This window comes from Mesoplodon mirus (genome assembly GCF_964341445.2).
Source record: "Mesoplodon mirus genome assembly, chromosome: 13".
Taxonomy (NCBI): Eukaryota; Metazoa; Chordata; class Mammalia; order Artiodactyla; family Ziphiidae; genus Mesoplodon; species Mesoplodon mirus.
In genome coordinates, this window is record NC_138989.1 from 89,429,632 (window position 1) to 89,455,353 (window position 25,722).

The 25,722-nt window shown below is 51.1% G+C and overlaps 1 protein-coding gene, 1 long non-coding RNA gene and 1 pseudogene across 5 annotated transcripts in view; 2 read left to right on the forward strand and 1 right to left on the reverse strand.

The window, feature by feature from the left end:
* Nucleotides 1-1,750: 1,750 nt before the first annotated feature.
* LOC309814833 overlaps nt 1,751-25,722 on the reverse strand; it is a 56,673-nt gene continuing 32,701 nt past the window's right edge. The window contains exons 1-3 of one of the 3 annotated variants that reach the window (XR_014295751.1): nt 15,062-15,146; nt 13,089-13,165; nt 1,751-1,784 (exon numbers count right to left, since the gene is read on the reverse strand). This is a non-coding gene — a long non-coding RNA (uncharacterized lncRNA). Of the gene's footprint in view, nt 1,785-9,687; nt 9,779-12,875; nt 13,166-15,061; nt 15,147-25,722 lie in introns of those variants that run through there. The other 2 variants (XR_014295752.1, XR_014295753.1) reach the window with 2 other exon arrangements.
* Nucleotides 2,870-8,170, forward strand: LOC309815159 (dipeptidase 2-like; the record flags this gene model as incomplete). The annotated part of the gene is made up of 7 exons (XM_082641755.1): nt 2,870-2,890; nt 5,378-5,446; nt 5,567-5,743; nt 6,123-6,207; nt 6,868-6,943; nt 7,596-7,731; nt 7,841-8,170. The coding sequence occupies 7 exons, from the start codon at nt 2,870-2,872 to the stop codon at nt 8,096-8,098; spliced, it is 822 nt and encodes a 273-aa protein (XP_082497881.1). The 3' UTR covers nt 8,099-8,170.
* On the forward strand, nt 15,210-21,883 carry LOC309814419 (putative ATP-dependent RNA helicase DDX28; annotated as a pseudogene). Its single transcript, XR_014296206.1, has 2 exons — nt 15,210-16,947; nt 20,912-21,883. The product of XR_014296206.1 is annotated as a putative ATP-dependent RNA helicase DDX28 (transcript).

A 25,722-nucleotide genomic window follows, 5' to 3' on the forward strand; every position in this document is an offset into this window, starting at 1 on the left:
GGGAACCCTCCTTCAATATGCAGACCACATTCTGATCGCCAGCCCTACTAAGGACGCCTCTGAACTACCTAGCCAATAAAGATAGAAGGTGTCCAAGAAAAAGGCTCAAATATCCCAGGCTAAGGTGACCTGCCTGGGCTTCATTCTCACAGAAGTTCGGAGAAGGGCATCCCAGGAAAGGGAAGAAGCCATTTGCAGCCTTACCCCTTCTAAAACTAGAAGACAGCTTAGGGGTTCCTGGGGAGGCCGAGGTTTGCTGCATCTGGATCCCTAACTACAGTCTAATAGTCGGGCCTCTACATGAAACACTGACACGAAAAGATGATGATCCTTTTGAATAGAATCCAGAAGCAGCCTTTCAAGAATGGAAAGAGCAGTCAGTTCAGACCCTTGCCCAGGAACTCCCTAATTTAGCTGAATCCTTTGACCTTTACATTCCCGGTCGAAGGTGAATCGCCCTTGGAGCATTAGTGCAAAAACTGGGACCACTTGAAATGGAGCAACGCAAGAATGCCCTTCAGGTAGGATAAACTTGGTCACCAAGGGCTTTGCCCGCCGCCCCATCAGGCCAGGATACTGGGGGTATCTAAAACCTGGAAATCAGCAGCCCGCAAGGCCAGCTCCCTCCCAAGGGAAAAGGACCCCACGTGGTGATCTTAACCACCCACCATGCCCTGAAGTTGCAGGGGTTGCTCCGTGGACACACAGACCTCGAGAGAGGAGGCCCTCCTACTCCAACCTCCAGAGAGACAACCGGGGGCAACGGGCCCCAATGACGACTCATGTGACCATCACTTGACCTGGAGTTTCTCTCAGAAAACAAGAGTGTGCCCCGAAAGAGCAGACTACTGCTTGCAGGACTTACTGCACCCAGAGGGGAGCTAATAAGCTTGGCGGGGGAACTGTAAATCACGCTGTCACCATAGAAAAGCCTACAGACACCGCGGTGACGGCAGCCAGTGAGACCGGCTGGACTCCTGGCTACTTCAAAAGGCCGTTGACTCAGTGGCCGTCATGGTCCTGGATCACCACCGACCCTGGACTGTCTGGGAGTTGAGCAGGCAGGGCTCCGACACCTGGTGCTGTTTGTACGTTAATTGAGGGGCCTAATTGAAGAAAACTCAGACTACCGGTCAGAGCATCTAGGCTGGCAGAAACCGTCAGCCTAAGTTCGCCGAACAAATGTGGGGCGGGGTAAAACCTGCCCCCACCCCAGCGTCTCTGCGCATCTCTTTCCTGGACCCTTAGAGGTCATTAGAATCTATAACACTTCCAATGCTGGTGCTCAGGCGGACGAGCAGTGAGGCGGGAGGCCTGGGGACAATCAACCTCACCTGGAGGCTGGTGGGGAGACGTTTTGCCCCTCCCCCCCATGTATCAGGGCTCCCACCACAGCATGAAGCAGTTACAAAAGAGGGGTCTGCACCCTCAGCACCCCAAGAATGAGGAACGGGACAAAAAGCAGAGGAGGTGTTCGTCTCCGGCAACGTTATTAAAAATTCCTGGGAGATAAAAAGAGAATCTGGGCAACAAAATAAAGTCTAACCTTTCTTTCCTTTGTGCTTTGTCTAATTTCACTTGCTCCTAGGTTTCCACATGCAGAGGTCCCACACCCGGCACTTCAGACCCGATTTCCTAGTGCAGAATGGGTGGGCCGACACCTCAGCTTGCGGGGCCCCTGCAGACTCCGCGACATAGAGCCTGAGCTGCAGGCAACCCGGCCCTCGAGAGCTCCGCCCCCTCCCTCCCGACACTGGGCAGGGGGACCCTTGTTGGGGTCCGCTCTGGAGGATCAGTAACAGAAATTGAGAACATTGTAACTTCAATGAACAGATGTGTGAGCCAAACTGTAATTAACAGGGCTTCCCTGGTGGTGCAGTGGTTGAGAATCTGCCTGCCAGTGCAGGGAACATGGGTTCGAGCCCTGGTCTGGGAAGATCCCACATGCCGCGGAGCAACTGGGCCCGTGAGCCACAACTACTGAGCCTGCGCGTCTGGAGCCTGTGCTCCGCAACAAGAGAGGCCCGTGCACTGCGATGAAGAGTGGCCCCCGCTCGCTGCAACTAGAGAAAGCCCTTGCACAGAAACGAAGATCCAACACAGACAAAAATAAATAAATAAATTTATAAAAAAAAAAAGAGTTAGATAAATAAATTAATTTAAAAAAACCCTGTAATTAACATAGAGCAGTGTATAAGGCTCGGGTAAAATAAGATGTTTCTAAGACTTCCATTTGATATTTCCATCACTTTATTATAAGCAAGTTCAGTAGAGGGGTTTGTCTTATTTGTCAGGTCAATATTAGAGAAATGACATGATATCTTTCCAAGGATGGACATCTAATAATCTTGGCTGAAGCTTCAATCTTGTTTTGAATGCTTTTCCACTGAAAATGAGACCTCTCTTTCAGCTCCCCCATTTCCGAGAAGTATAAAACCTTATACCGTATTATTACCAAACGGAAAACGTGGGAGGAGGGATAAATTAACAGTTTGGGATTAACACATACACACTGCTAGGTATAAAATAGATCATCAACAAGGAACTTCTGTATAACACAGGGATCAACATTCAATATTCTGTAATAACCTATAAGGGGAAATCATCTGAAAAAGAATACATATCTATATCTACATCATGTATCAATGACAGATAAAATGTAACCTAAGGGAGGCCAATGGTGAGCGCTTCTGACCCTGAAGATTTCAATCAACTAAAGCTCAGACTCTGACTACTGCCTAAGGCCCTTAATGAACATACGTGTACCCATAGCTTAAAAATTTCCCAGTTTGGGGTTCGGGGAGACACTGATTTGGAAAAATCCCTGGTGTCCTCCTTACATGAAAGGGACTCTACCTACAGCTAAAACATGCCTGACACCCAGAGGATGGTACACCGTTTTGACCCGGAAGAGTTTGGAAAAGTCACCTCATCTCCTCATCTCCTGGTAGCCGGGTTCACCCCTCCAGCCTCTTTTCTAACAAGCTCCCCACCTGCAGAATCAGCAGCTTTAACCTCCTGTTTCGTACAGTTAGAAATTTGTCCGGAGGATGAACGGGAAGAGGCGGAACCAATGAGAGACCAGCCCTAGGTGTTTGGACAGGCACATGTCACTCTAATTTCCAAGCAGGAAGAAGAACTAACTAAAGTCTCAGCCTGCACCCCGGAACAAGAGTAGGGCCTGAAGCAATCCTGGGGTTTTGTGGCCAGTGCCCAAAAAAGGGACTTAAAAAATGGAGCTCAGGGGCACTGCAATTGACAAACCTGCAGGGTTATAAATGATAACAATCTTCCAAAAATATATTGAGGTAAGGCAACGAAAAGGATTTGAGAGCAAGGCAGAATTGCAAGAAACAGTTTTCAAGAGATAGTTTGGAGTCGCCTTTAAAGCACATGAAAAGCGGCAGAACTTCGACAATGGTGCAGTTAGCCAAAAAGGGCCTATGCGTTTTTCCTGAATATATTTAGTAAAAAACGCAGACGCCCTTTTTGGCCAACCAAGCAAGCGGGCAATGCAAATCAGCACTACAAAGAAGTCTCACTCGCATCTGTCAAAAGGGCCATCCTGGAAAAGTGTAAAAACCAGAAATGCAGGACAAGCCATGGAGAAAAGGGAGCCTTGTTACGCTGATGGGCGGGATGTAAAATGCCAACAGCCACTCTGGAGAAGTGTATGGTGTTTCCTAAAACATCTAAAAATCAGAGCTACAGTGCATAGGGCACTTCCACTCATAGGCGTGTATATTCGGAAAACCAAAAATCGACAGGACACAGGCACCCCAAAGTTTAGGGCTGCTCGGTTGACAAGGACCTCGACTCGGGTACACCTTAAATATCCCAGGAAACAAAAAAATGGGTAAACAAGTTGTGGTACTTATGTACAATGGAATATCACTCAGCCATGAAATCAATGTCCTAAGGCCTGTAGCAGCATAATGAGTGATTTAGGTACGATGATACTAAGAGAAATAAGTCACACAGGTAACGAAACTTATATCACTTATAGACGGAACGTAAAAATCTCTACACATGAACTGTACAAAACAGAACGGAGTCACACATTTAGAAAACACACTATGGCTGCTTACGGGGAAAGATGAGGTGGGGTGATGCATAAAACAAGAGTTTGAAATTAGCACAGATACCTTTCCATCAACCAAATATATAATAGACAAGACCTACTCATTGCTCAGTGAACAGGACTCAACACACCCTATTCACCACAGAAGAATATATCTGCATAGTAAGAATCTTAAAAAGTATTTATTGATATCTCTCTGTAAGTGAATCAAGTGGGTGTAAAGCGGCATAAACACAGCACTGAAAATCAGCTAAACCCCATTATAAATATAAATTACAAAAAAAAAAGAGAAAAAAAGATAGTGAAAGAGAAATTCTTACAAAATTCGTTCAGGAGCTGTGATGCAACCTGGATTGACCACATCTAGACCCACAGCAGGAAGAGACATAAGGCTGGACACTCTTGGGTCCGACAGGATTGGTTAGGTTGCGTGAGCAAATGCAGACCCTTTAAAGTAATACTGTGTGCTATACCCATTCCATGGGTCCCAAATCTCCAGGTTCAAGGGAATCTTCCTACAGCTAAAACATGCATGGGAAACCCAGAGGATGGTACACCCAGTGATTGGGAAAGGTTTCTAAAACGCACGTTATTTTTCATCTCCTGGTGCTCGGGTTTGCCATTCCAGCCGCTTTACTATCAATCTCCCCACTTGGAGAATTAGCACCTTTAACCTCCTGTTTCGTACAGTTTGCAAATTGTCCAGAGGATGAACGGGGAGAGGGGGAACCAATGAAAGACCAGCTCTAGGTGTTTGGCTAGGCACATGTCACTCTAATTTCCAATCAAGAATAAGAATTAACCAAAGGCTCAGCCTGCCCCCCGGAACCAGAATAGGGCCTGAAGCAATCCTGCGGTTTTGCAGCCAGCTCACAAAAAAGCGAGTTGAAAGATGGAGCTCAGGGGCACTGCAATTCACAAACCTGTACAGTTATAAAGGACAACTATCGTCCAAAAATATATTGAGGGAAGGCAACGAAGAGGATTTGAAAGCAAGGCAGAATTGTAGGAAACAGTTTTTAAGAGGTAGATTGGAGTCGCCTTTAAAGCAAGTGAAAAGAGACAGAACTTCAACAATGATGCAGTTGACCAAAAAGGGCGTATGCATTTTTTTTTCCTGAATATAGTCAAGACTGAGTCCCCAGAAGGGCCCTCCTACTGCCAGGCACAGCCCAGTTTGGGTCCCTCCTCTTGCACCAGGGAGTTGCAGGTGTAGACAGTTCGAAAGAACCTCTTTCTAGGCTCTTGTAGCAAAGTCACGGCCACCAGTCAGACTGCCTCCTGGCCATCCTGCAGGGCACAGAGCACAGCAAAGGGTATCCACCCCTTCTACAGCAATGTCAGTCGGCTCACCGGCTTGGCAAGGTAAGTACCCGGGTTCCATACCCTGCCCCACATGAATGTACAGCCCCGCCTGTTCCCTACAGATAAATGCACACAAGATAAATGCAGCCCTGATGCCCTCTCCCCATCCTGTTCCTGTAGAAGGCGGTGGCAGAAATGAACCGCCTGGGCATGATGGTGGACTTGTCCCATGTCTCGGATGCTGTGGCACGGCGAGCCCTAGAAGTGTCACAGGCACCTGTCATCTTCTCCCACTCAGCGGCCCGGGGCGTGTGCAGGAACACTCGGAATGTTCCTGATGATATCCTGCAGCTTCTCGTGAGAGACTGCCCTGGCCCTAATCCCTAAAGCAAGAGGTTCAAACCAGGAGCCCTTGAACCTGAGCCTCTTCTTCCTCAATTTCCTCAAACCCCAGGTTAAATATCTTCTGCCCCCAAAACCCACGGTCCACAGCCCCTGAACTCTTGAGCCCTAGGTGGGGGTCTAGGTGGTAAGATACTCCTCCAAACCCGGAAACCCAGGGCCAAGACACCACCCAGACCCGGGCTGCGGCTCCTCCATTCACACAAACCCAGAGAGGAGATGACTCTGACCTCAAGGCCAGGGCTGAACACCTTTCTCACAGGGGCCGAGAGAGTGAACAGGCAGGTGGCTGTGCTGGGAGCCAAGCTGACTGTCCACCGGTCCGCCCCTGCAGAAGAAGAACGGTGGCATCGTGATGGTGTCCTTGTCCGTGCGGGTGCTGCAGTGCAACCCGTTAGCCAACGTGTCTACTGGGGCTTCGCCCTGGGCTCTCTGAAAACTCTGATTTGGAGCTGAAGCTGGGTCCAAATTTGGGGAGGACTTCAGAAGAGCCCCAGTGGTTTGACCCACCTGTTGGCAATAGGTACAGCTCCCCAAAACCCAATAATGGACGGTACACAGCACCTTGGTGCCATGTGGAACTGGAGCCATGGAATCAAAACTGTGATAATGATGGGTATCAGGGAGGCTGTCAGACACAGAGCCCGGGTGCTGCCCATCTGTGCCTCTGCAGGGGCTCCTAAAGCACACTGCCCCTACCTCTGGCCAAGGGACTGGACAGCTCCTTAGGTCTCTGGGGTCTTCACCAGTTGTACTCTTGTTCCTCTCTCATCCTCCACACCCGGGGAAAGGAGCCCCCACAGGTTCTCAAGGAGACTGGGAGGCAGGGTGAATCTTGGGTGGGAAATGGCCCAAACAGGGGGCTCTGGGGTCCACTCCAAATCTGAAGTCCAGTTCTAGAGCCAGCTGGGATCACTTCAGATCAAACCTCAGGGCCCTCTAGTTGGTACTCTCGGTGCCAGGCCATGAAGGAACTGGCCTGTTTGGCCTACAGGCTACAAAAAGGGGAATCAACAGAGGTCAGTCATCACCCCACCCCTGCCCTGGAAGCCCCACACTGCTGACTTTCCATTCTTCAGATCACTTCGACCACATCAGGGCAGTCATTGGATGCAAGTTCATCGGGATTGGCGGAGATTATGACGGGGCTGGCCAGTGGGTGCTTCCCCGTGGCTTGTCTCAGGCTGGCTAGGCAGCAGTGGGGCTTTCACAGCCACTGTGCCCACCACACTGTGGTCCTCATGGCCTTGACCATAGCCTCAGGTGTGCTGGCCCAAATGGTATCTCCCCTCTCCCAGGGTCTGCTTCCTGGGCTCTCCTGTCTGTTTGACCCTACTCTAGGTCATCATATTTGTCTAAAACACCACACAGAGATCAACTGCCCAGCATCTGCACCCATCCAGTGCCAGCAGACCAGACCCATGGCCTCTGAGCAGACTCTTAGCAAGGTCTGGGCTGGGCTGACCATCTTCTCTGCCTGCAGTTGGGTCTGTGCATGCAGGGGGCTCAACCCAGTTCTTAAAAAGCTTTTCTTCTCTTTATAAATGGAGGCAAAAAGTGCATTCAGTGAAAGGCATAGATCTTAACAGTACAACTCAATGACTTGATGAATACTCGAGGCGCTTTTGGGGTCTTCCTCTGAAGGATGAAGAGCAGGAGTGAATCATTTACTCTCTCCAAGTCTCCATTTTCCATATCTGACCAGGGCTGGGGTTCAGTGGACCCTGGACACATAGGGCTTTGGTTCTGACTCAGGACCAGGGAACAGGTCTGGGGCCCAAGAGCTGGCTGGCTGGCAGCCACACAGGTTCCCACAGGGCCTGGAGGACGTGTCCCTATACCCGGTACTGATAGAGGAGTTGCTGGGGCGTGGCTGGAGTGAGGAAGAGCTCTGGGGTGTGCTTCGAGGAAAGGGGCGGCGGGTCTTCAGGCAGGTGGAACAGGTGGAACAGGTGTGCTGGGCTGGGCAGAAGAGTAGCTCTGAGCAGGTGGTCTGAGCAGGTGTCCGCGGGGGTGCTGTGAGAGGTGCTGCCCGCTGACTGCCGCCTCCAGGTATGGGAGGAGGACGAGGGACAGAGTCGCTTGGAGGATGAGTTCCCAAATGAGCAGCGGGGCAGCTCTTGCCACTCCGTTCTCCCACGTCTGCATCAGAGAGAGGATCTGGCTCCAGACCAGAAACTAACCAGAGCTGCGGTTCGTGGGAATCCCATGTTGTCACCTAAGTGGTCATTCTCAAAATCTTGCCCCCACATGGGCCCAGGCCTCACAGTTATTGCCGCCTTCCCAGTCCTCATTGTTTGGCTCTGGTGATCCAGTTAATCCTGCCAGATGTCACTTTGGCAGCCACAGATACCCCACAAAGTTTCCTTGCATATGAACACAAACATGTCCTGAAAATAAATGTTTTAAAAATGGAATCAGCATGAGTGTCCGTCTCCGTGGTGGGGTCTGTGGTGCAGGCTCCCAATACTGGGGTTTGGTGGGGCACTCTGCAGTTTAGACACCGGATACTAAAGGAAGGCCTGTGGGCAGTGGCCTGAGGAAACCCAGGTGGCTTGCCTCAGCAGTGGAAGAAGACAGTGGGTGGCTCTGGCTGCGGGAGGGTGGACCTTACTCGGTTCCCTCTGTGTAGCTCACCTCCATCCACATCCTGACCCACTGAGTACCACCTGGGGATCTTTCAGGGAATTCTGGTTCAGATGCCCAAGGAGAGAACATGCCTAGATCACAAATGATCTTTGTACCTATTTGGACACAGCCCAGAATCTCAGGCTACTTAATGAGCCATGGACCTCCAATGGCTAGACTGCTCTGGATGTGGGCACACCTCCTCCCCTGTGCCTCAGGGACTTCCTCTCTAGTCGGTTCAGGCTACTTAGACAACCACCCGATCTTCCCCCAGTTCATTAATGATAATAGAAACTGCACTAATTATAGCCAAAATTGAGTTAATACATTGAGTTAATAATGAGAGGTAGGGCTTCCCTGGGGGCGCAGTGGTTAAGAATCCACCTGCCAATGCCGGGGACACGGGTTCGAGCCCTGCTCCGGGAAGATGCAACATGCCGAGGAGCAACTATGCCCGTGCGCCACAACTACTGAGCCTGTGCTCTACAGCCCGTGCGCCACAACTACTGAGGCCACGTGCCGCAACTACTGAAGCCCGCGCACCTAGAGCCGGTGCTCCGCAACAAGAGAAGCCACCACAATGAGAAGCCTGCGCACCGCAACGAGGAGGAGCCCCCGCTCACCGCAACTAGAGAAAGCCCACTGCAGCAACGAAGACCCAACACAGCCAAAAGTAAACAAATAAATAAAATGAAAAAAGATACAATACAGTATTGTTAACCATAGTTGCCATGCTGCACATTACATCCCAGAACGTATTTGTCTTGTAACTGGGAGTTTGTATCCTCTGACCACCCGCACCCATTTCCCCCCCACCCCACCTCATCCCCATAGGTTAAAATTTTAAATAGAGGAGCCCAGATAAACTTCAATGAGAAGGTGAAATCTGAGCAGAGATCTGAGTTAGCCAAGTTCGTATCTAATGGAAGAGCGCACAGGAGAGGTAAGGGCCGGTGCAAAGACCCTGGGGCAGGAGCTTGTCTGGTGTGTTAGAAGAACAGGAAGGAGGCCACTGTTGGTTGCAGCACAGAAAGGAGAAGAGGGTAATGGAAGTCAGATACACAATGGATGGAGAGCAGTGAGAAGGTAGGACACAGTGGTCGGACCCCGAATGGCCTTGTCGGACGCTCTGCGGGCTGTGTTAGCGCTTCACGGTAGGAGCCAGTGAAGGGTTTTAAGGAGAGGAGTGGCATGACTGATCACATTCCCCATGATCACGCTGACTGCTGTATGAAAAACAGACTGTGGGGGGCACGGTAGACACTGGCAGATCATCAGAAGGCTCTTCTGTCACCGATGTCAGAGATGATGGTGGCTCAAGACGGAGAGATAGTAGGGGAGGTGGCGAGAAGTGGTCACATTCTAAAAATATTTTGAAGGGGCAACAGGAGTAAAACGAAGAAAATCAAAATCCCATGTCCCAGAGATAACCATTAATTTATTTATTCTAAGCAAACACGGTCCCCTCTAAAAACCACAAAGCTTGCCAAGGATGCTCTTCTCAGAGGTACTACCTTTGTACTACTCAGCCCACTCCGGCATGCCCTCCCCCCTGCCACTCTCCCAAAACTGCTCTGATTAAAGTCACCAATTACCTCGAAGTGGCTCAGTCTATGAGACACTGACCCGTCCTCAATCTTGTTCTCCTAGCAGCACATGGCACGGTGGAGCCTCCCCTCTTGCTTGATCTCTCTCCTCCCTGGGTTCGTCGACCGCACACTCTCCCAGTTTTTCTCTACCCCTGCTTTTCAGTCTCTTTTCCTGGTTTCACCTCCTGCCCTCACATGTTGAGGTTGCTCCTCAGTCGTGGGCCCTCTTCCCTGCTAATTTCACACATCCTGCCCCACAAATTTATTCACTTCCATGGTATAAAATACTGGCCACGATCATCTCCAAAGGCATCCCAACCTCACACCAACTGCTCAAAACACATCCCCACTCGGATGTGTTAAGGGCATCTCCTACTCCACGTGTAGAAGACAAAGCCTTGATCAACCTTCCTAAGCCTCGTACTCTGTCTCCAATTATTTATTCAACGGACACTTACTGAGCCCCTAAGATATGCCAAGCACTGCTAGGCACTAGAGACCAAAAGATGAGGCAGGAGGGTAAGGTTCAATAGAACAGAGGGTTACAGAAAGGGAACTTACAGATATGTGTGAAAATAAAAGTGTGCATGGTGCTGTGATGGAGCACTTACGTAAGGCTGTGGGAGTCTAGCTCAGCAGCGAAGAGACTGATGGGGGTTGAGGAGGGCCTCCCTCAAAAAATAATCTCTGTGGACTTCCCTGGTGGCGCAGCGGCTCGGAATCCGCCAGCCAGCACTATTTACAATACCCAGGACGTGGAAGCAACCTAAGTGTCCATTGACAGACGAATAGATAAGAAGATGTGGCACATATATACAATGGAATATTACCCAGCCTTAAAAAGAAACGAAATTGAGTTACTTGTACTGAGGTGGATAGACCTAGAGTCTGTCATACAGAGTGAAGTAAGTCAGAAAGAAAAACAAATACCGTACGCTAACACGTATGTATGGAATCTAAAAAAATAAAAGAGTTCTGATGAAGCTAGGGGCTGGACAGGAATAAAGACGCAGACGTAGGGAATGGACTTGAGGACACGGGAAGGGGGAAGGGTAAGCTGCGACGAAGTAAGACAGTAGCACTGACATATATACAATACCAAATGTAAAATAGCTAGGTAGTGGGAAGCAGCGGCATCGCAAAGGGAGATCAGCTCAGTGCCTTGCCACCACCTAGAGGGGTGGGATCAGGAGGGTGGAGGCAGACTCGAGAGGGAGGGGATATGGGGATATACGTATGCATAGAGCTGATTCACTTTGTTATACAGCAGAAACTAACACACCATTGTAAAGCAATTATACTCCAACAAATATGTTTTAAAAAAACCCCACAAGAATCCGCCTGCCAATGCAGGGGACATGGGTTTGCTCCCTGGTCCGGGAAGATCCCACATGCCTCGGAGCAACTAAGCCCGCGAGCCACCACTACTGAGCCCATGCGCCACAACTTCTGAAGCCCGTGCACATAGAGCCCGTGTTCCGCAACAAGAGAAGCCACTGCAGTGAGAAGCCCGTGCACCGCAACGAAGAGTAGCCCCTGCTCGCCGCAACGACAGAAAGCCCAGGAGCGGCAACGAAGACACAACGCAACCAAAAATTAATTAATTAATTAATTAAAACTTATATTAAAAAAAAAAACAAAGAAAAATTCTCTGCTGGGAATTCCCCGGTGGTCCAGTGGTTAGGACCCTGTGCCTCCAGTTCAGGGGGCCTGGGTTCAATCCCTGGTTGGGGAACTAAGATCCTGCAAGCTGGCATCGCAGCCCAAATAAAAATGAAATAAAATAAAATATATTAAAATAAAAAAAGAAAGAATCTCTGATTCAAGGTCTAAAGGGTGAGAAGGTGTTTATCAGGCCAATATGTGGGGAGAAAATGTTTCCCATTTCAGTAGGTAGCATCTCCATTTACCCAATTACACATCCTTAACCCACATTCCCCACATCCAATTCATCGCTTACTGCTATTCGCCTCCAAGCCATCACTAACCTTCCAAATATGACTCTAACCTGCCTGCTTTACTCCATCTCCAAGGCCACCACTGTGCACAAAGCCAGTCTCGTAATGAGTCTCCCCAAATCTTCTCCTGCCCCCTCCTATCCATTCTCTTACAATAGCCAGTATGGTGTCTGAAAAAGGCATCTCTGCTAACACCACTTCCCTGTTTATACCCTGCAATGGCTTCCCACCAAGTGTAGGATAAATCCCAAACAGATGAGGGACTGGAGGTTGAAAGACCAGAAGGAGGTAGGGTGTTAGGTTAGAAAGAGGGATAAAGGGTCTAGGCAAACAGTGAAAAGGGCTGAAAAGAAAATGATCGGCACTTGTACAACAGTCCGGATGCAGGCAGGAGAAAGCAGGAATAGCAAAGGAATACCAATAGCCACTTTTTATTTCTGCAATGCCTTTGCAATTCCCAAAGTGCTTCATTTAAAACTGTGATTCTCAAACCTAGCTGTACATTAGAATCATCTGGAGAGATTTTTAAAACTACCAATGGCCAGGCCTCACCCCATTTTAATCAGAATATACACTTCACTAGGGCAGGAATTTTGTCTGTTTCATTCACTGTCCATATGAAAAGTACCTGGCACATACATGGTGCTCAGAAAATATATACTGAATGAATAAATGAAGGAAGGAATGTACCACTATCACCTGAGATCCAAGGAAGAATTCTTTTCAAAACTTAGGGAGTAACCAGGCAACGTAAGTTACCATGGCAGCCCTGGGGAAATCATTACCAAGTGACACTAACACTCCCAGGGGCCTACATTTGTTTCCACAATAGGTAAACCTTTCTCATTTCTAAAGTACTATACTGTGGAATATGCATCTCAGTCACAACTAGAGGTTACTCAATGTCTGCTGTGATCGGAGGAAAAGAGAAGGGCCTTACACAGTACCTAAAGCAATGACAAGAAGAAACTAGGGGCCACGGGCAGAGACAGACAGGCTCAGACAGGCTCCAATCTCTATGACATGCTGAGGAGATTCACTTTGTAAGGGCTCGAGCACGAGAAAGCAGCCACTAACCAGCTACCCTGTCTCAAATATGTGGAGAAAGTCAATGTAAATGCTTACCTATGTATTATTCTTTTCTGATCATTCTTTCAGTGTATCCCTTCTGGCTTTGTGCAAAGCGATTCTTTGTTTTGTACCTGAAAGATGAGTGGCACATGTAAATGGATGAAACATGTCAGAGCAGACATCCAACGAGCACTTCAGCTAACAAACGAGGAGCTCCAAGTTCTGGGAAAGAATCGTAAAAGTAGTGTAGAATCACAATATCTCAGAGCATCCTTTATATCAACTCCCCTCTATCATATCACCAATCTGTGGTCATCAGCCTATACATGAACTTTGCAGTGACAGAAAACCCAGCACTGTCTAGACAGATCTAGGCATTTCTAGTTGCTACAGCAGTCTATGTCAAATTCAGAATCTGACTCCCTGTCGCGCATCAGTCCCAGTCTGCCTTCTGCAATGGTACACCCCATGGCACACCTCATCGCTTTTCCATCTGGCACATTTCCCAAACACATGAGGACAATTTTGTTCTTCCTAAAGCTCTCTTCTCCCACGTCACCCTCCTAAATCACTCCTTCCTGTGTTTATGACTCTGAGGAGCCCCCAAGGTTTTCTCATCCCAAGGCCGTGACAAGCAATGGCATCAGTGTGCCTGCTACAGACTCTGGGAAAGGGGCAGGGCCACACAAGGGTCTGGCAAATGTGACTGACAACCTGATGTGAGAGTACATGTGAGAACCTCAGCCTCTCTTCAGTCCTCAGCCTCTATCCAAGGTTTCTCCATAGCACACTATTGACATTTTGGGCCAGATAATTCTTTTGGGGTGGTGGGGAGGGCTGTCCTATGCCTTGTACGATATGTAGTAGCATCCTGGCCTCTACCCACTAGATGTCTGCAGCACCGCCGCCGCCCCCCCCACACCCCGGATGTGACAAAGAAAAATGTCTCCAGCCACTGTCGAACGTCCTGGAGGAAGGGTGAGGGCAAAATCACCCTCACTCAAGAGCCACTGCTCTACCCAATGGGTGACTATCCATGGGTGACTCTGTTCACCCATGAGTATTCAAACCTCTCTCCTCTGCGGGCTTAACAGGTAACTCTCCAGAAAGTCTATCATGTATCAAAATGCTATTTGAAATTTAGTAGTATTTATCTCTATAACGGTATCTGATGAAAGTAAAACTCTTTCTCCAGATGTTAAGAACCTCCCAGGTGGTTAATCCACGTTTACCTTATCTCCTACCCCAGGCACTGGAAATTACAGTAATGATCGGACACCCATTTTCGGGATCCGTTCAGGAAGTACCTGTTGTCTAAGGCTTTTTGGCAACCTGAACAACTGAATTCAAGTAAAATATTCTGCCTGACCGTGGCTTTGTGAGACAAGACACAAACCTGTAGCAGGACCCTCCTCGCTGCTATTTACGGAATTGAGGTATCTGACTGGAAAGCCGGTGGAGGTGAACTACCTAAGAAAGCAGTGGCTTCAGGATGAGAATTTGGAAAGGGTGACAAGGGAGGGGAGAACGAACCTCAGCTGAAAAGAAAGGGGAAAAGTACCAAGAGATGAGTTCTCTTGACTGAAGAGAAGATACGCTGAAAGCCATCAGCTTGCCCTCGGGGCCCTCAGCTCTCTGGGGAGCTCTAAGGGAAGGGTGAGCCTGGACCTACGACTCCGGACTCCTGGTCTCGGCCCCCAGGCCTGACCATTCACTCAGACTCTCAATAAATACTTGTATTCAAAGAAATTACACGGGGACCACATGTGGGAAAACATCGCCGCACCCTCATCATAAGTCACAGGGGGAGACCCGAACTGGCCAAGCCATGACAGGAGCTGTGAGGGCGACAAAAGAGCACGGCAGGGATAGGACATCGGATCGCCAGAAGCCCTCCGCCCTCCTGGTTCGTAATGCCAGGGCCTCATCGCCGCGTATCGCCGGACCCCGGTCCTGCCTCCGCCGCGCACCCTTCCCCAAGGTTGGCCGGGGTCTGGAGTCACCATCCCCTGTTCGGACCTACAGACCTCGCCGCTGCTGAGCTCTACAGATCCCGCTCCTTCCACACAGTTCGCCGAGTCCGCGGGCCTTACTGAGCCGCGCCGGCCACCGTCCGCAAGGCCTTGGCGCGCCTGTGACGTCACTGTCGTGCGCCTCTCCCGCAGCAAGGGGAGTATGGCTCTGGCACGGCGGCTGCAGCTGTGGTCGCTCGCGGCTCGGTTGCTTCTGGCGCCTCGCTGGGACCTAACGGTCCGCGGCCCCAACGAGCCCCTGCTCGTGGTGCGCATCCCGCGGGCTCTACAGCGGCGGCAGGAAGAGCGGCAGAGCGGGCAGCGGAGCCCCCCGCGGCCGGGGCCGGCGCGACCGGGGCCGCTGCTGATGTCAGCGCGGCGACCGGAGTTGAACCAGCGGCACACCTCACGCTGGGCCCTTGGGAGCCCGCGCCACTCGCTTCGTGCGGCTGGAGGAATCGGCGCGCCCACGCGGACCATTTCTCCATCGAGCGCGCGCAGTATGAGACTCCAGCGCTGCGGAACCTCTCGCCCAACGGCTGCTGAACCGAACTGGGTCTGGAGCTCCGCGTTCTGAGCGCACTACAAGAGGCTGCTCCCGAAGTTGTTCGGCCCACAACCGAGCAGTCGAGTACCATTCCCCCACTCCTTCGCGGCCGCCACATCCTCTGCGCCGCAGAAACCGGCAGTGGCAAAACTGTCAGCTACATGCTACCTCTCCTTCAACGGCTCTTGGGCCAGCCAAGCCTGGACCCCTGTCGTATCCCTGCTCCTCGAGGCCTGGCTCTTGTGCCTTCTCGAGAATTAGCCGAACTGGTGCGTGCTGTGGCCCAGGCCTTGGGCAGCTCCTTGGACCTCCAGGTGCGGGAGTTAGGGGGAGGCCATGGCATGAGGAGGACCAGGCTGCAACTGCCCAAACAACCTCCAGCAGATATTCTGGTGGCCACTCCGGGGGCTCTGTGGAAGGCCCTGAAAACTCAACTGATCAGCCTGGAGCCGCTCTCCTTCTTGGTGTTGGATGAAAGCTTCCTGGAACTGGTGGATTACATCTTGGAGGGGAGCCATATAGCAGAAGGCCCAGCTGACTTACAAGACCGTTCAATCCGAAAGGTCACTTAGTGCTGGTGGGGCCCACATTTCCCGAAGCTGTAGGCCAGCTGCTGAGTAAAGTTGCCAGCTTAGACTCTCTAACCCCCGTTACCAGTGACAAGCTCCACTGCATCATGCCTCATGTCAGACAGACATTCATGAGGCCGAAGGGAACAGAGAAGGTGACTGGGTTGGTGCAGATCCTCAGGCAGCATGACAGAGCATATAGGACTGGCGCCGCAGGAACTGTTCTGGTGTTCTGTAATTGCTACAGCGCTGTGAACTGGCTGGGGTATATATTCTGGATGACCACAAAATCCAACACTTAAGACTGCAGGGACAAATGCCAGCCTCAGTGAGAACAGGCATCTTCCAGTCCTTCCAGAAGGGCTCCCGAGACATTCTTCTCTGCACAGACATCGCCTCTCGGGGCCTGGACAGCACCCAGGTGGAGCTAGTCATCAATTATGATTTCCCTCTCACCCTGCAAGACTACATCCACAGAGCAGGGAGGGTGGGCCGGGTGGGGGGCGAGGTGCCAGGCACCGTCGTCAGCTTTGTGACCCATCCCTGGGACGTGAGCCTGGCTCAGAAGATTGAACTGGCAGCTCGCCGGAGGAGAAGCCTTCCGGGACTGGGGTCCTCAGTGAGAGAGCCTTTGCACCAGCAAACCTTATTGCAGCAGGCTTACATATGATGCCGTAACAGGGACCTTTCCCTCTGTGCTGGACGGGTGAGCACACTTGTCAGTGGGGTGCTCTGGGCTGCCTAGTCACCTTCTGAAGACCCGGGCTGCAGTCTGGCTTCAAAAGGTAAGTTGCTGGCCAACACTTGAGGGTGAACTACTGAGCTTGGCTCTCTGTAGTCTTTCACGTGAAGAATAATGTCGATCTTGGCTCTGTATTATGTCATGGTTTCTAACAATAAGCGATGTTTCTATGGGTGCCCCTTAATAACAGTTTCCACTGGGGCAGAATTCAGTAGACCCTGAGAAGATTCACACTCCAAACTACCACACTTAGGACGAAGGCTCTTTCAATGGATGTTTTAGTTTAAATTTTGTTTCCTGCCCCCAAACATCCATTAAGCCCCCAGGAGAAGGAAAAGGGGATGTGACTAGCAATAGAGAGAAACTTTCTTCACAACAATGGCCATGGCAAGCTTAGGCACTTTTGGTGAAATCTCTCTGGGAAGTACTGGCAGAGGAATAAAAGGCAAACTGACACCAAAGTATTGCTTGGTGTGCATTTCCAGGCTCTGCCTTCTTTCTCATCTCTTGGTGGCAGGTGGAGGAAGAGGAGAAAAGGTTAAACTTTTTTATAAACCGGCAGAATAAGCTTATAACATCCTCTCACTATCTCTGCATAGGTTCTAGTCTCTGCAGCATTATATAAGCTTTGCCCAAAGTAATGAACTGTTGAAAGTCAAATGTAATACTTCACCAAACTTAAAAATGCTTGCACACTGGAAAGGGTTAAGTTGCAGAGAACACAAATGGACCCAGAGCAACCTTTGCCGAAAGAGAATATTGTGCTAAATGTACAGTCATAGCTCTATTCCATATGAAGAAACAGTCAGAAGAATAAAAGAACTTGGTCAAAATCACCCAAGTAAGTAGGAAAGAATCTGGTCTGTCTGTCCTAAGGGTTGTGTTCTTTAACCACCAGGCTAGCTTTTCTCAAATCTGATTCATGCATAGAATAACTATACACCTCTGCTTGCCTTGAATATTCCCTGTTTATACGTATGCCTGCTGCAGTTTTTAATATTGCCCACTTTGACTCCCAAAAGCAACCGAGAATACACAATAATTTGGTCTCTCTATCCATGGACCACTGTGGTGGGACTGCCCAGGAAGCTTATTAAAAGTGCAGCTTCCTGAGCCCTACTCCAGATCTAGATAAGTTTTCTGAGGGTTGGCTCAAGAATCCAGGTACAAGGCTTTTTAAGTGGTTTGGTGGACCCCCCCAGGTGATTCTCTCGCTCTCTTAAGTTAATAAACCGTTTATTCTGCCTCCCCCAGATGCCCAGCCAGGTTCTGTTAAGGTAGGAGTCCCCACACCACATCAGAGGGATGCTCCCAGCCAAGTAATCTCTGGAGCCTTGGAGATTCTGAATGGTCTCATGCTGGCTCACCTGCCGTGACAAACCTCCGCCAGAGCAAGCATTCCCCTTCACATTTACCTTCTACCACTCCAAAAGGCAGTCTGCTCCAATGAGGCCTGACTTTGTCTGTCCTAATGGGCACCCACTGATTCAAGCAGTTTAGGGACAGAAGGTGCTGTGGTTCTCAACCAGGGTGGCCCAACCTCTAAAAGGGTAGTCCAAGCAGTCTCTACCTCCTGGGCACATCCCCTCTGCAACAGCCCCAGTAAACGAAGGTCCCATCTTTGCTTTTTCAAGGTCGGCAACAGGGAGTCCCCTCCTAAAGAAGGTTCTCTCTCATTGCCACACTATCAAAAGCTGCCCCAAATGTGGTTCCTTCCTGTGGGCCTGATCAGGCTAAGGGCAGAGTTGTCTCTTTCCTTCTCTGAGTCGGACCAAGTTGTCTTACTAACCCCTCTTCACAGTGTTGACCATGTTTTTCACGGGGGCTGCTGCTGAGCCTTTATCTCATCCTTTCATGGTGGAGAGAGAGAGGATTATAATGATTTTTACTTCTAGGGGAGAGGGGAATGTAATGATTATGTTGTCATTTTGTATTATGTCCTTTTGTCATGAATTTGTTTTGAATTTCATATTAAAATGGGCCCACCATTCCCACTTTGTGAGGTCATTCAGCACCCTCATTTTGCACCTTTAACATCTCTCTCAGTATCGCTTGGAAATGTTTGAAACGGCACGAGCTTGTCCTCACATTCCTATCAGCTGTAAATCCGGAGCCCCGACATGAACGTAACCATTGAGCAGAACCCCTCTCCACTAGCTGTTTAACACTGGGTAGGCCCCTTAACATCTTGGTTTTTCTAAGCCCTCAGGTGTAAAAATGTGAGGGTTCTATGAATTTATATTTGGGGCAGGACAAGGTCGAGAAGAGTGTGTCTTTGCTTGTATTCTTCCAAACTGGAATGTCTTCCCTCTCCTCCCCATGGGTCCAAATCTCACTTGTCCTTCAGGCCCACTGCCAAGGAGCCTTCCCTGATTCCCCAGTCCACACAATTCTCTGCCTCTTAGGGTCAGTGCCATACAACCTAGCTGTCTCTTAACGTTAATCTTGCCTCTCAAGCCAATTTCAGAATGTGGGTCTCTCTTGCCCTCCTGGGGCCCCTGGGGCTGTACCAGCCCACCTGCACGCCCCACGTGGGGTGTCTACTAGACTAGGGCATGGGCGGGGAGGCCCAGGTGTGAGGGACCAGGCAGAGTACCTCTGCCTCCACCCTGCTCTCCTCCACAGAACTGCCCCTCCTCCTGAAGCCTGACCGCAAGTCACAGGTTCCTTATTATGACCTCACTGGGTAGTGATGACCTCACAGGCCTTCTCACAGTTTCCATGGCAGCGTAACTATGGAAACGTGCTGCCCTCAGAGAAACTTCCCTACCAGTTCTCCACCAGATACCAATCTCTTTGGTTGTCTGAGAGAGAATGTCTGACCGGATCGTCTATATTTACTCAAACCTGTGCTCTGTTCCCTGGCTGGGCAGTGCAGCAGGTACACCGAGACCGGGCACCTGTAGAAGAGGCATGGTGTACACACAACCTCACCTGGCTGCCACATGTTCCTGTGGGGCTTGCCCACTACGTAAACCTCAGCACTTTCCCAGCTGTAAGTAATACCAGTGACCTGGGACACCTTCAGGGTCCCACAGTGCTCACTGCTGAGGACAAGTGAAAGGTCATCCCTGAACTAGTGTTCAGGAAGCTTCTGATCTTTATAAATGTTGCCTTCCGCTTTGGGCTACAGGATGCTTCCATTCAGACCCTTTCCTGATTGGCCTCTTAGCAAAAGGCAAGTGCATTTTTGTTGGCAGATGGTAAACGGAGCAGTTTGAGGAAGAGGGCCACTCTTGAACCACACCTTCAAACCCAGGCACCTCTGTGCTGTCATGTACACATCTATATCGGTCCCCTCAGACACATCCCATACTGAGCTGCTGAGTACTAGGGGAGAGGGTGGTGCCTTATTCATGGGAAGACCGGAAGAACCAAGGGGGGTGATGAAGTGCTACTGAGACTGGAGGGCTGAGCAGATGGTGTCCCAGGAGGCTGGGTGGATGTGAGCCTACACTTGGTACCCAGAACCCGGTCTGAGTCTCCTGATCACTCTGCCTCAGTATTTGGCCTTGATCTAATCTAGATAAAAGTATCAGAGGGCTAGAGTTCAGTGTGGTTGTAACAGGCATTATAAATGGGGCCCAAGAGGGGTTGCCAAGGTGGGAGGGGTCCTTAACCAATTTATATTAGATTATCTTTTTCCAAAACTTGAAAGACGTTTCCATTAAAGCCTCAGAAGTGACACACTGCAAGAAATGTTTTCTCTGTTGTGGAAGGGAGAGATGGAGAGGATCATGATTGCAATTACTTTCGGGTTCTACTGTTTTCCCCGGAAACGGTGAAGAGACTACCTCACCTGATGCAACCGTAGGCTCTAGGAATTGCTTTTGTAGCCAGTGTCCCTTCTCTAGGGACTCATAGAGGTGATGGGCCAAGGCTGTGTTTGGGATGTCAAGTAGATTAAAGGTCTTGAGCCAGAAACTGGGAGAGACATGAGAGAGGGAAATTCTGGCAGGAGACTGTGTACAGCAAAAGTGACTGATCAGTTCTGATTTTCTTTGCAGCAGCTGTGGCTCCCCTTTCTCCTCCTACACCTGGTCACTACCATGTCCTCAACCGAGGATGTGGAGAAACGCAGGTGGGCCGGCATGGGGAGACATACTGCCTGGTTGGTGGCTACCGGGCCTACGGGGATGCTCCTTTGGCCACGCCAGCAAAGGCGGAAGCCGAGAAGCCAGTCCCCAGATGTGCTCCCGAGAGAAAGCACACTCCGGAAGAGTCGGACGAAGATCTCGGTTGCTCCAGACCCAAAATCCGGCGATTGTAGCATGGTGCCAGGAGGCGGACTCCACAGAATCTTGCTGGCTGAACCATTCTGAAGACAGGGCAATGGTTTAACTGCCTAAGACAGCGAATGCCTCTTCCTGCAGTGACCCCTCCGGCCCCCCCCCCCACTGCCCACTACCACAGATTAGAACCTGCGTCGTTCTGTCTGAGCCTTCCTCAGCCAGGAGCCTCCCTGCACACTCAATGGCTATAAGCCAGGAGCCTCAGAAAGTGAGGTTTGAAATGAGAGTCTGCCCTGAACATCCCAGGGCGGAAGCTGGCCTGGAAGAAAACCTGGCACTCCTCTGCTCAATCCTCATGGGCCCCTTTGTGAGCTGGAGAAAGTGAAGTCTGCACTCTGCGAGCCGAGGAGGATGCAGGAGCAGAGACAGGGTGCAGAGAAGCCTTAGCAGTCTACCACATGGGCTCCTGCCCTGAGCCATTGTCAGCGGCCACCACCACAAACCAGGGGGGAGCTGGGCTTTTTGAAACTGAAAGCAGCAATCTGTGGCTTCCCAAAGAGCCTCCTGCCTGGGGTCTCAGGAGGCAGGACAGAGAGGCCCAGGAAGCCCTGCTCCCTGAAGCAAGAACAGGATGGAGAGTCAAGCAGCACGCACCCCGCCCCGAGGTTCACATGCTCCTTTATTGCCAGCCCTTTCTGTCCCCAGTGGCGTCCCTTACTGCTCAATAAAATGTTCTTCTGTAACAGATTTGTAGGGTCGCCAGTGCTCAGACTTAGGTCACTAGCCCTGTGCTAGGCACTCCTGCCACCTGGGAAAGGTTCCAAAGGTGGAACAGCTCCAGGGGGTACCAGGGATCAGAGCAAAAACTTGAGAGGCTGGGGATGAAGGAGTTTGGGCACAGTCCCTAAATCATCTCAGTGGTTGAGCTGCTGTGAGAAGGCACATCCCCATTGTGCGTGTGTGTGTGTGTGTGTGTGTGTTGGGGGGAGGGGGTCCCTAGAGGAGGCAGCTAGAAAGAGGGCCTGAGGCTGGAAATGGGGAATGGCGTGCAGCCTCTAAGCAAGCACAGGCACTTAGCCCTTGAGGTTTCTGGGAAAGCTAGAGCCACAAGGGCCACGAGATAAGGCAAGTGTAGCAACAGAACCCAGGTGCCAGGTCTTTCTTCAGAACCTACACTTCTCCACGAGGCCGGGCCTTCCACGCTGAGGTAGGAGGGATCCTGGCCAGAAGGTCAGCCAGCAGCTCTGGGACGAAGGTTGCTGCGGCGGGGGCTCTTCTACCATGGAAGCGACTTCATTTCCTTCCACACAAATAGCCTACTGACTGAGTTCCTGCTCTGTTGAGTAAAAGGGTCGTTGACTCTCCCCAGAAGGTTGTTCAGTTCAGATCCCAAAAGTCCCTCTATTCAGGCCCTGGGGAGGTGTAGCAGCTCCTGAGGGCGCTCTCCTGAGGCTGGCTGACAGAAGTGGAGGAGGTTCCTGATAGTTCCCAGGTGCTGGTTCAAGTCCCCAGAGAATGGTCATGCAGGTTGGGGAGTCAAGTAGGAGGAGAGAGAAGGTTGGGGGCAGAGGGCCCCCTCCTGAATCCAGAGCTCACAAGGTTACCCCCCCCCCATTTCCAGAAACTACCTCTTCCCCCACACCAGCCCCCATGGCCCAGTACCGGGAAACCGGGAGCCCAGAGCACTTGTGGCCACAGAGACCCTCGCACGCAGCCCTCGGGGTGGGCGGGGCCGGCTGCAGGCAGATGGGGACGAGGTGTGCTCCCGGGAGGCCACGGGCTGCAGGTGGCCCTCTGAGAGAAGCACCCCAGCTTGGACAGGAAGGTTAGAGGCGGGGGAAAGCAACCTAGGGCGCCCCCTCGGAGCAGTGGGTGTGGGAAGAGGGGCGGGGGCAGAGGGAACCCGCGATGGGAGGCGAGTGGGCTCTCAGCAGAGGCCAGCTTAGCCCGCGGGAGCTGCCTCTGAGCAGGGGGCGGGAGGGCAGTGCCGCCCTGTGGCTGCCGGGCTTCCCGGATCCGGATCGCAGCTCTCCGCACACGACTCGCAGGGTCCTGTGACTCTGTATCCCCTCCCTCACCCCGTCCCCCTCGCGAGGCCGCGCCGCTGGGTGGCCTGTTTCAACGGGCAGAACCCCATCGCCCGCCCCTCTCAGACCCGCCTCGGCCCGCCTGCCTTGCCCTGCGCAGCTTGCGGCCTGGGGGCCTCGAAGGTCCCCGTGCACGCAGCCAGCGGCCTCTGCTGTGCCTGCTGCTCCTGCTGGGTCTGCTGCTGTGATCGGTAACCCGCGTGCAGACCACGCTGGGCACCTCCAGCACCCCAAGTCCGCGGGAGCGCACGCGGGCCCTGATGCAGGACTTCCCACTTGTGGAAGGGTGGCTGCAGTGTGAGCGGGCTGCTGGGGGCCGGTGGGGGCCTAGCCTGGCCCTGGGCAGGGGAGGAGGTCCGGAGCATGTAGCGCTAGTGGGGAGGCTCCCTCACACCACCCCTGGATGTCCTCTCCATCATCTATGGATGCCCTTCCCCTTCTCTGTCATCCCCTCCCTGGTGGGAAACCCTCAGCCCAGGCCTCAGCTGCTCCTAGTATAGTCTGTGTGACAGTGTGAGGTGGGGGACCCCCAGGCTGGCCCAGGCCAGGCAATGTGTCCTGCCCGATCCCAAGACCTAAGGAGCCCACCCATTTGCCTTGACCTCTCTCCAGCCACAACAACATGTCCCTGGTCCTGAGGCAGTTTTACCACAATGGGCTACAGCATGTTAATCTGCGCAATTTCAGCCATGGCTAGACCAGCTTGGACAGGCTGAAAGATGGTCTCGTGGGTGGCCAGGTACCAAAGGGACACACAAGGTGCCACCATGGCTGCTGGGGAATGTGGGGCAGTTTGGGGGCCACAGAGACCACAGGTTAGTCACATTGGAACGAAGTTACCATAGTGACCTAGAAAGTGCCATGCCATGGATGCTGGGGGCTACAGGGGTCACAGTGAGCCCACCTGACGGGCTTCCAAGTACCACAGAAAAAGCAACGCATTACATGTGACTTCTGGGCACTGAGTGCTGTGCCAGCTGAGGAGGCTATGAGAAGCCCAAGGAGTTCCAAAGCCCAAACTAGGCCCTGGCCTTTCCTCAGTTCTGGTCAGCCTACGTCCCATGCCAGACCCACGAACGGGATGCTGTGCGCCTCACCCTGGAACAAATTGACCTCATCCGCCTCATGTGTGCCTCCTATTCTGAGCTGGAGCTTGTGACCTCAGTTAAAGGTAGACGGGGAACTTCCCTGGTAGTCTAGAGGTTAAGACTCCACGCTTCCACTGCAGGGGGGTCGGGTTTGATTCCCGGTGGGGGAACTAAGAGCCCTCATGCTGCGTGGCACGGCCAAAAAAAAAAGGTAAACAGACTGGTGGTAGTGGGTGTTAGGGACTTCAGTAAGCTACCCCTGCCTCTGAAAATGATCATCTAACCTACCTGCCCCCAGCTCTCAACAATACCCGGAAGTTGGCTTGCCTCACTGGTGTGGAGGGCGGCCACTCACTGGACAGTAGCCTCTCCATCTTGCGTACCTCCTATGCGCTGGGTGTGCGCTACGTGACACTCACCCACACCTGCTACACGCCCTGGTGAGCACCTGAATATATTCAGGAAAAAACGCATTCGCCCTTTTTGGCCAACCAAACAAGCGGGCAATGCAAATCAACACTGCAAAGAAGTCTCACTAGGCATTGGTCAAAAGGGCCATGCTGAAAAAGTGTAAAAACCAGAAATGCAGGGCAAGTCAAGGAGAAAAGGGAGCTTTTTTACGCTGATGGGCGTGATATAAATTGCCAACGGCCACTCTCGAAAATTGTATGGTGTTTCCTAAAACATCTAAAAAACAGAGCTACAGAGCACAGGGCACTTCCACTCATGGGCTTATATCTTGAGAAAACCAAAAATCGACAGGACACAGGCACCCCAAATTTTAGGGCTGCTGTGTTCACAAAATCCTTGACTCGGGTACACCTTAAGTATCTCATGAAAGAGAAAAATGGATAAACAAGTTGTAGTACTTACGTACAATGGAACATCACTTAGTCATGAAATCAATGTCCTAAGGCTAGTAGCAGCATAATGAGTGGATTTAGGTACGATGAATCTAAGAGATACGTCACACAGAAAAAGAAACTTATCATAAGATATCAGTTATAGACGGAATGTAAAAATCGCTACATGAACTAAATTACAAAACAGAACAGAGTCACACATTTAGAAAACACACTTATGGCTGCTTAAGGGGAAAGGTGAGGTGGGGTGATGCATAAAACAATAGTTTGAAATTAGCACAGATACCGTTCCATCAACCAAATATATAATAGACAAGACCTACTCATTGCTCAGTGAACTGGACTCAACACACCCTATTCACCACAGAAGAATATATCCGCGTAGTAAGAATCTTAAAAAGTACTTATTGATATTTCTTGGTAAGTGAATATAGTGGGTGTAAAGGGGCACAAACACAACATTGAAAATCAGCTAAATCCCATTATAAATACAAGTTACAAAAAAAAGCAAAGATAGTGAAAGAGAGAGAAATTCTTAAAAAATTCGT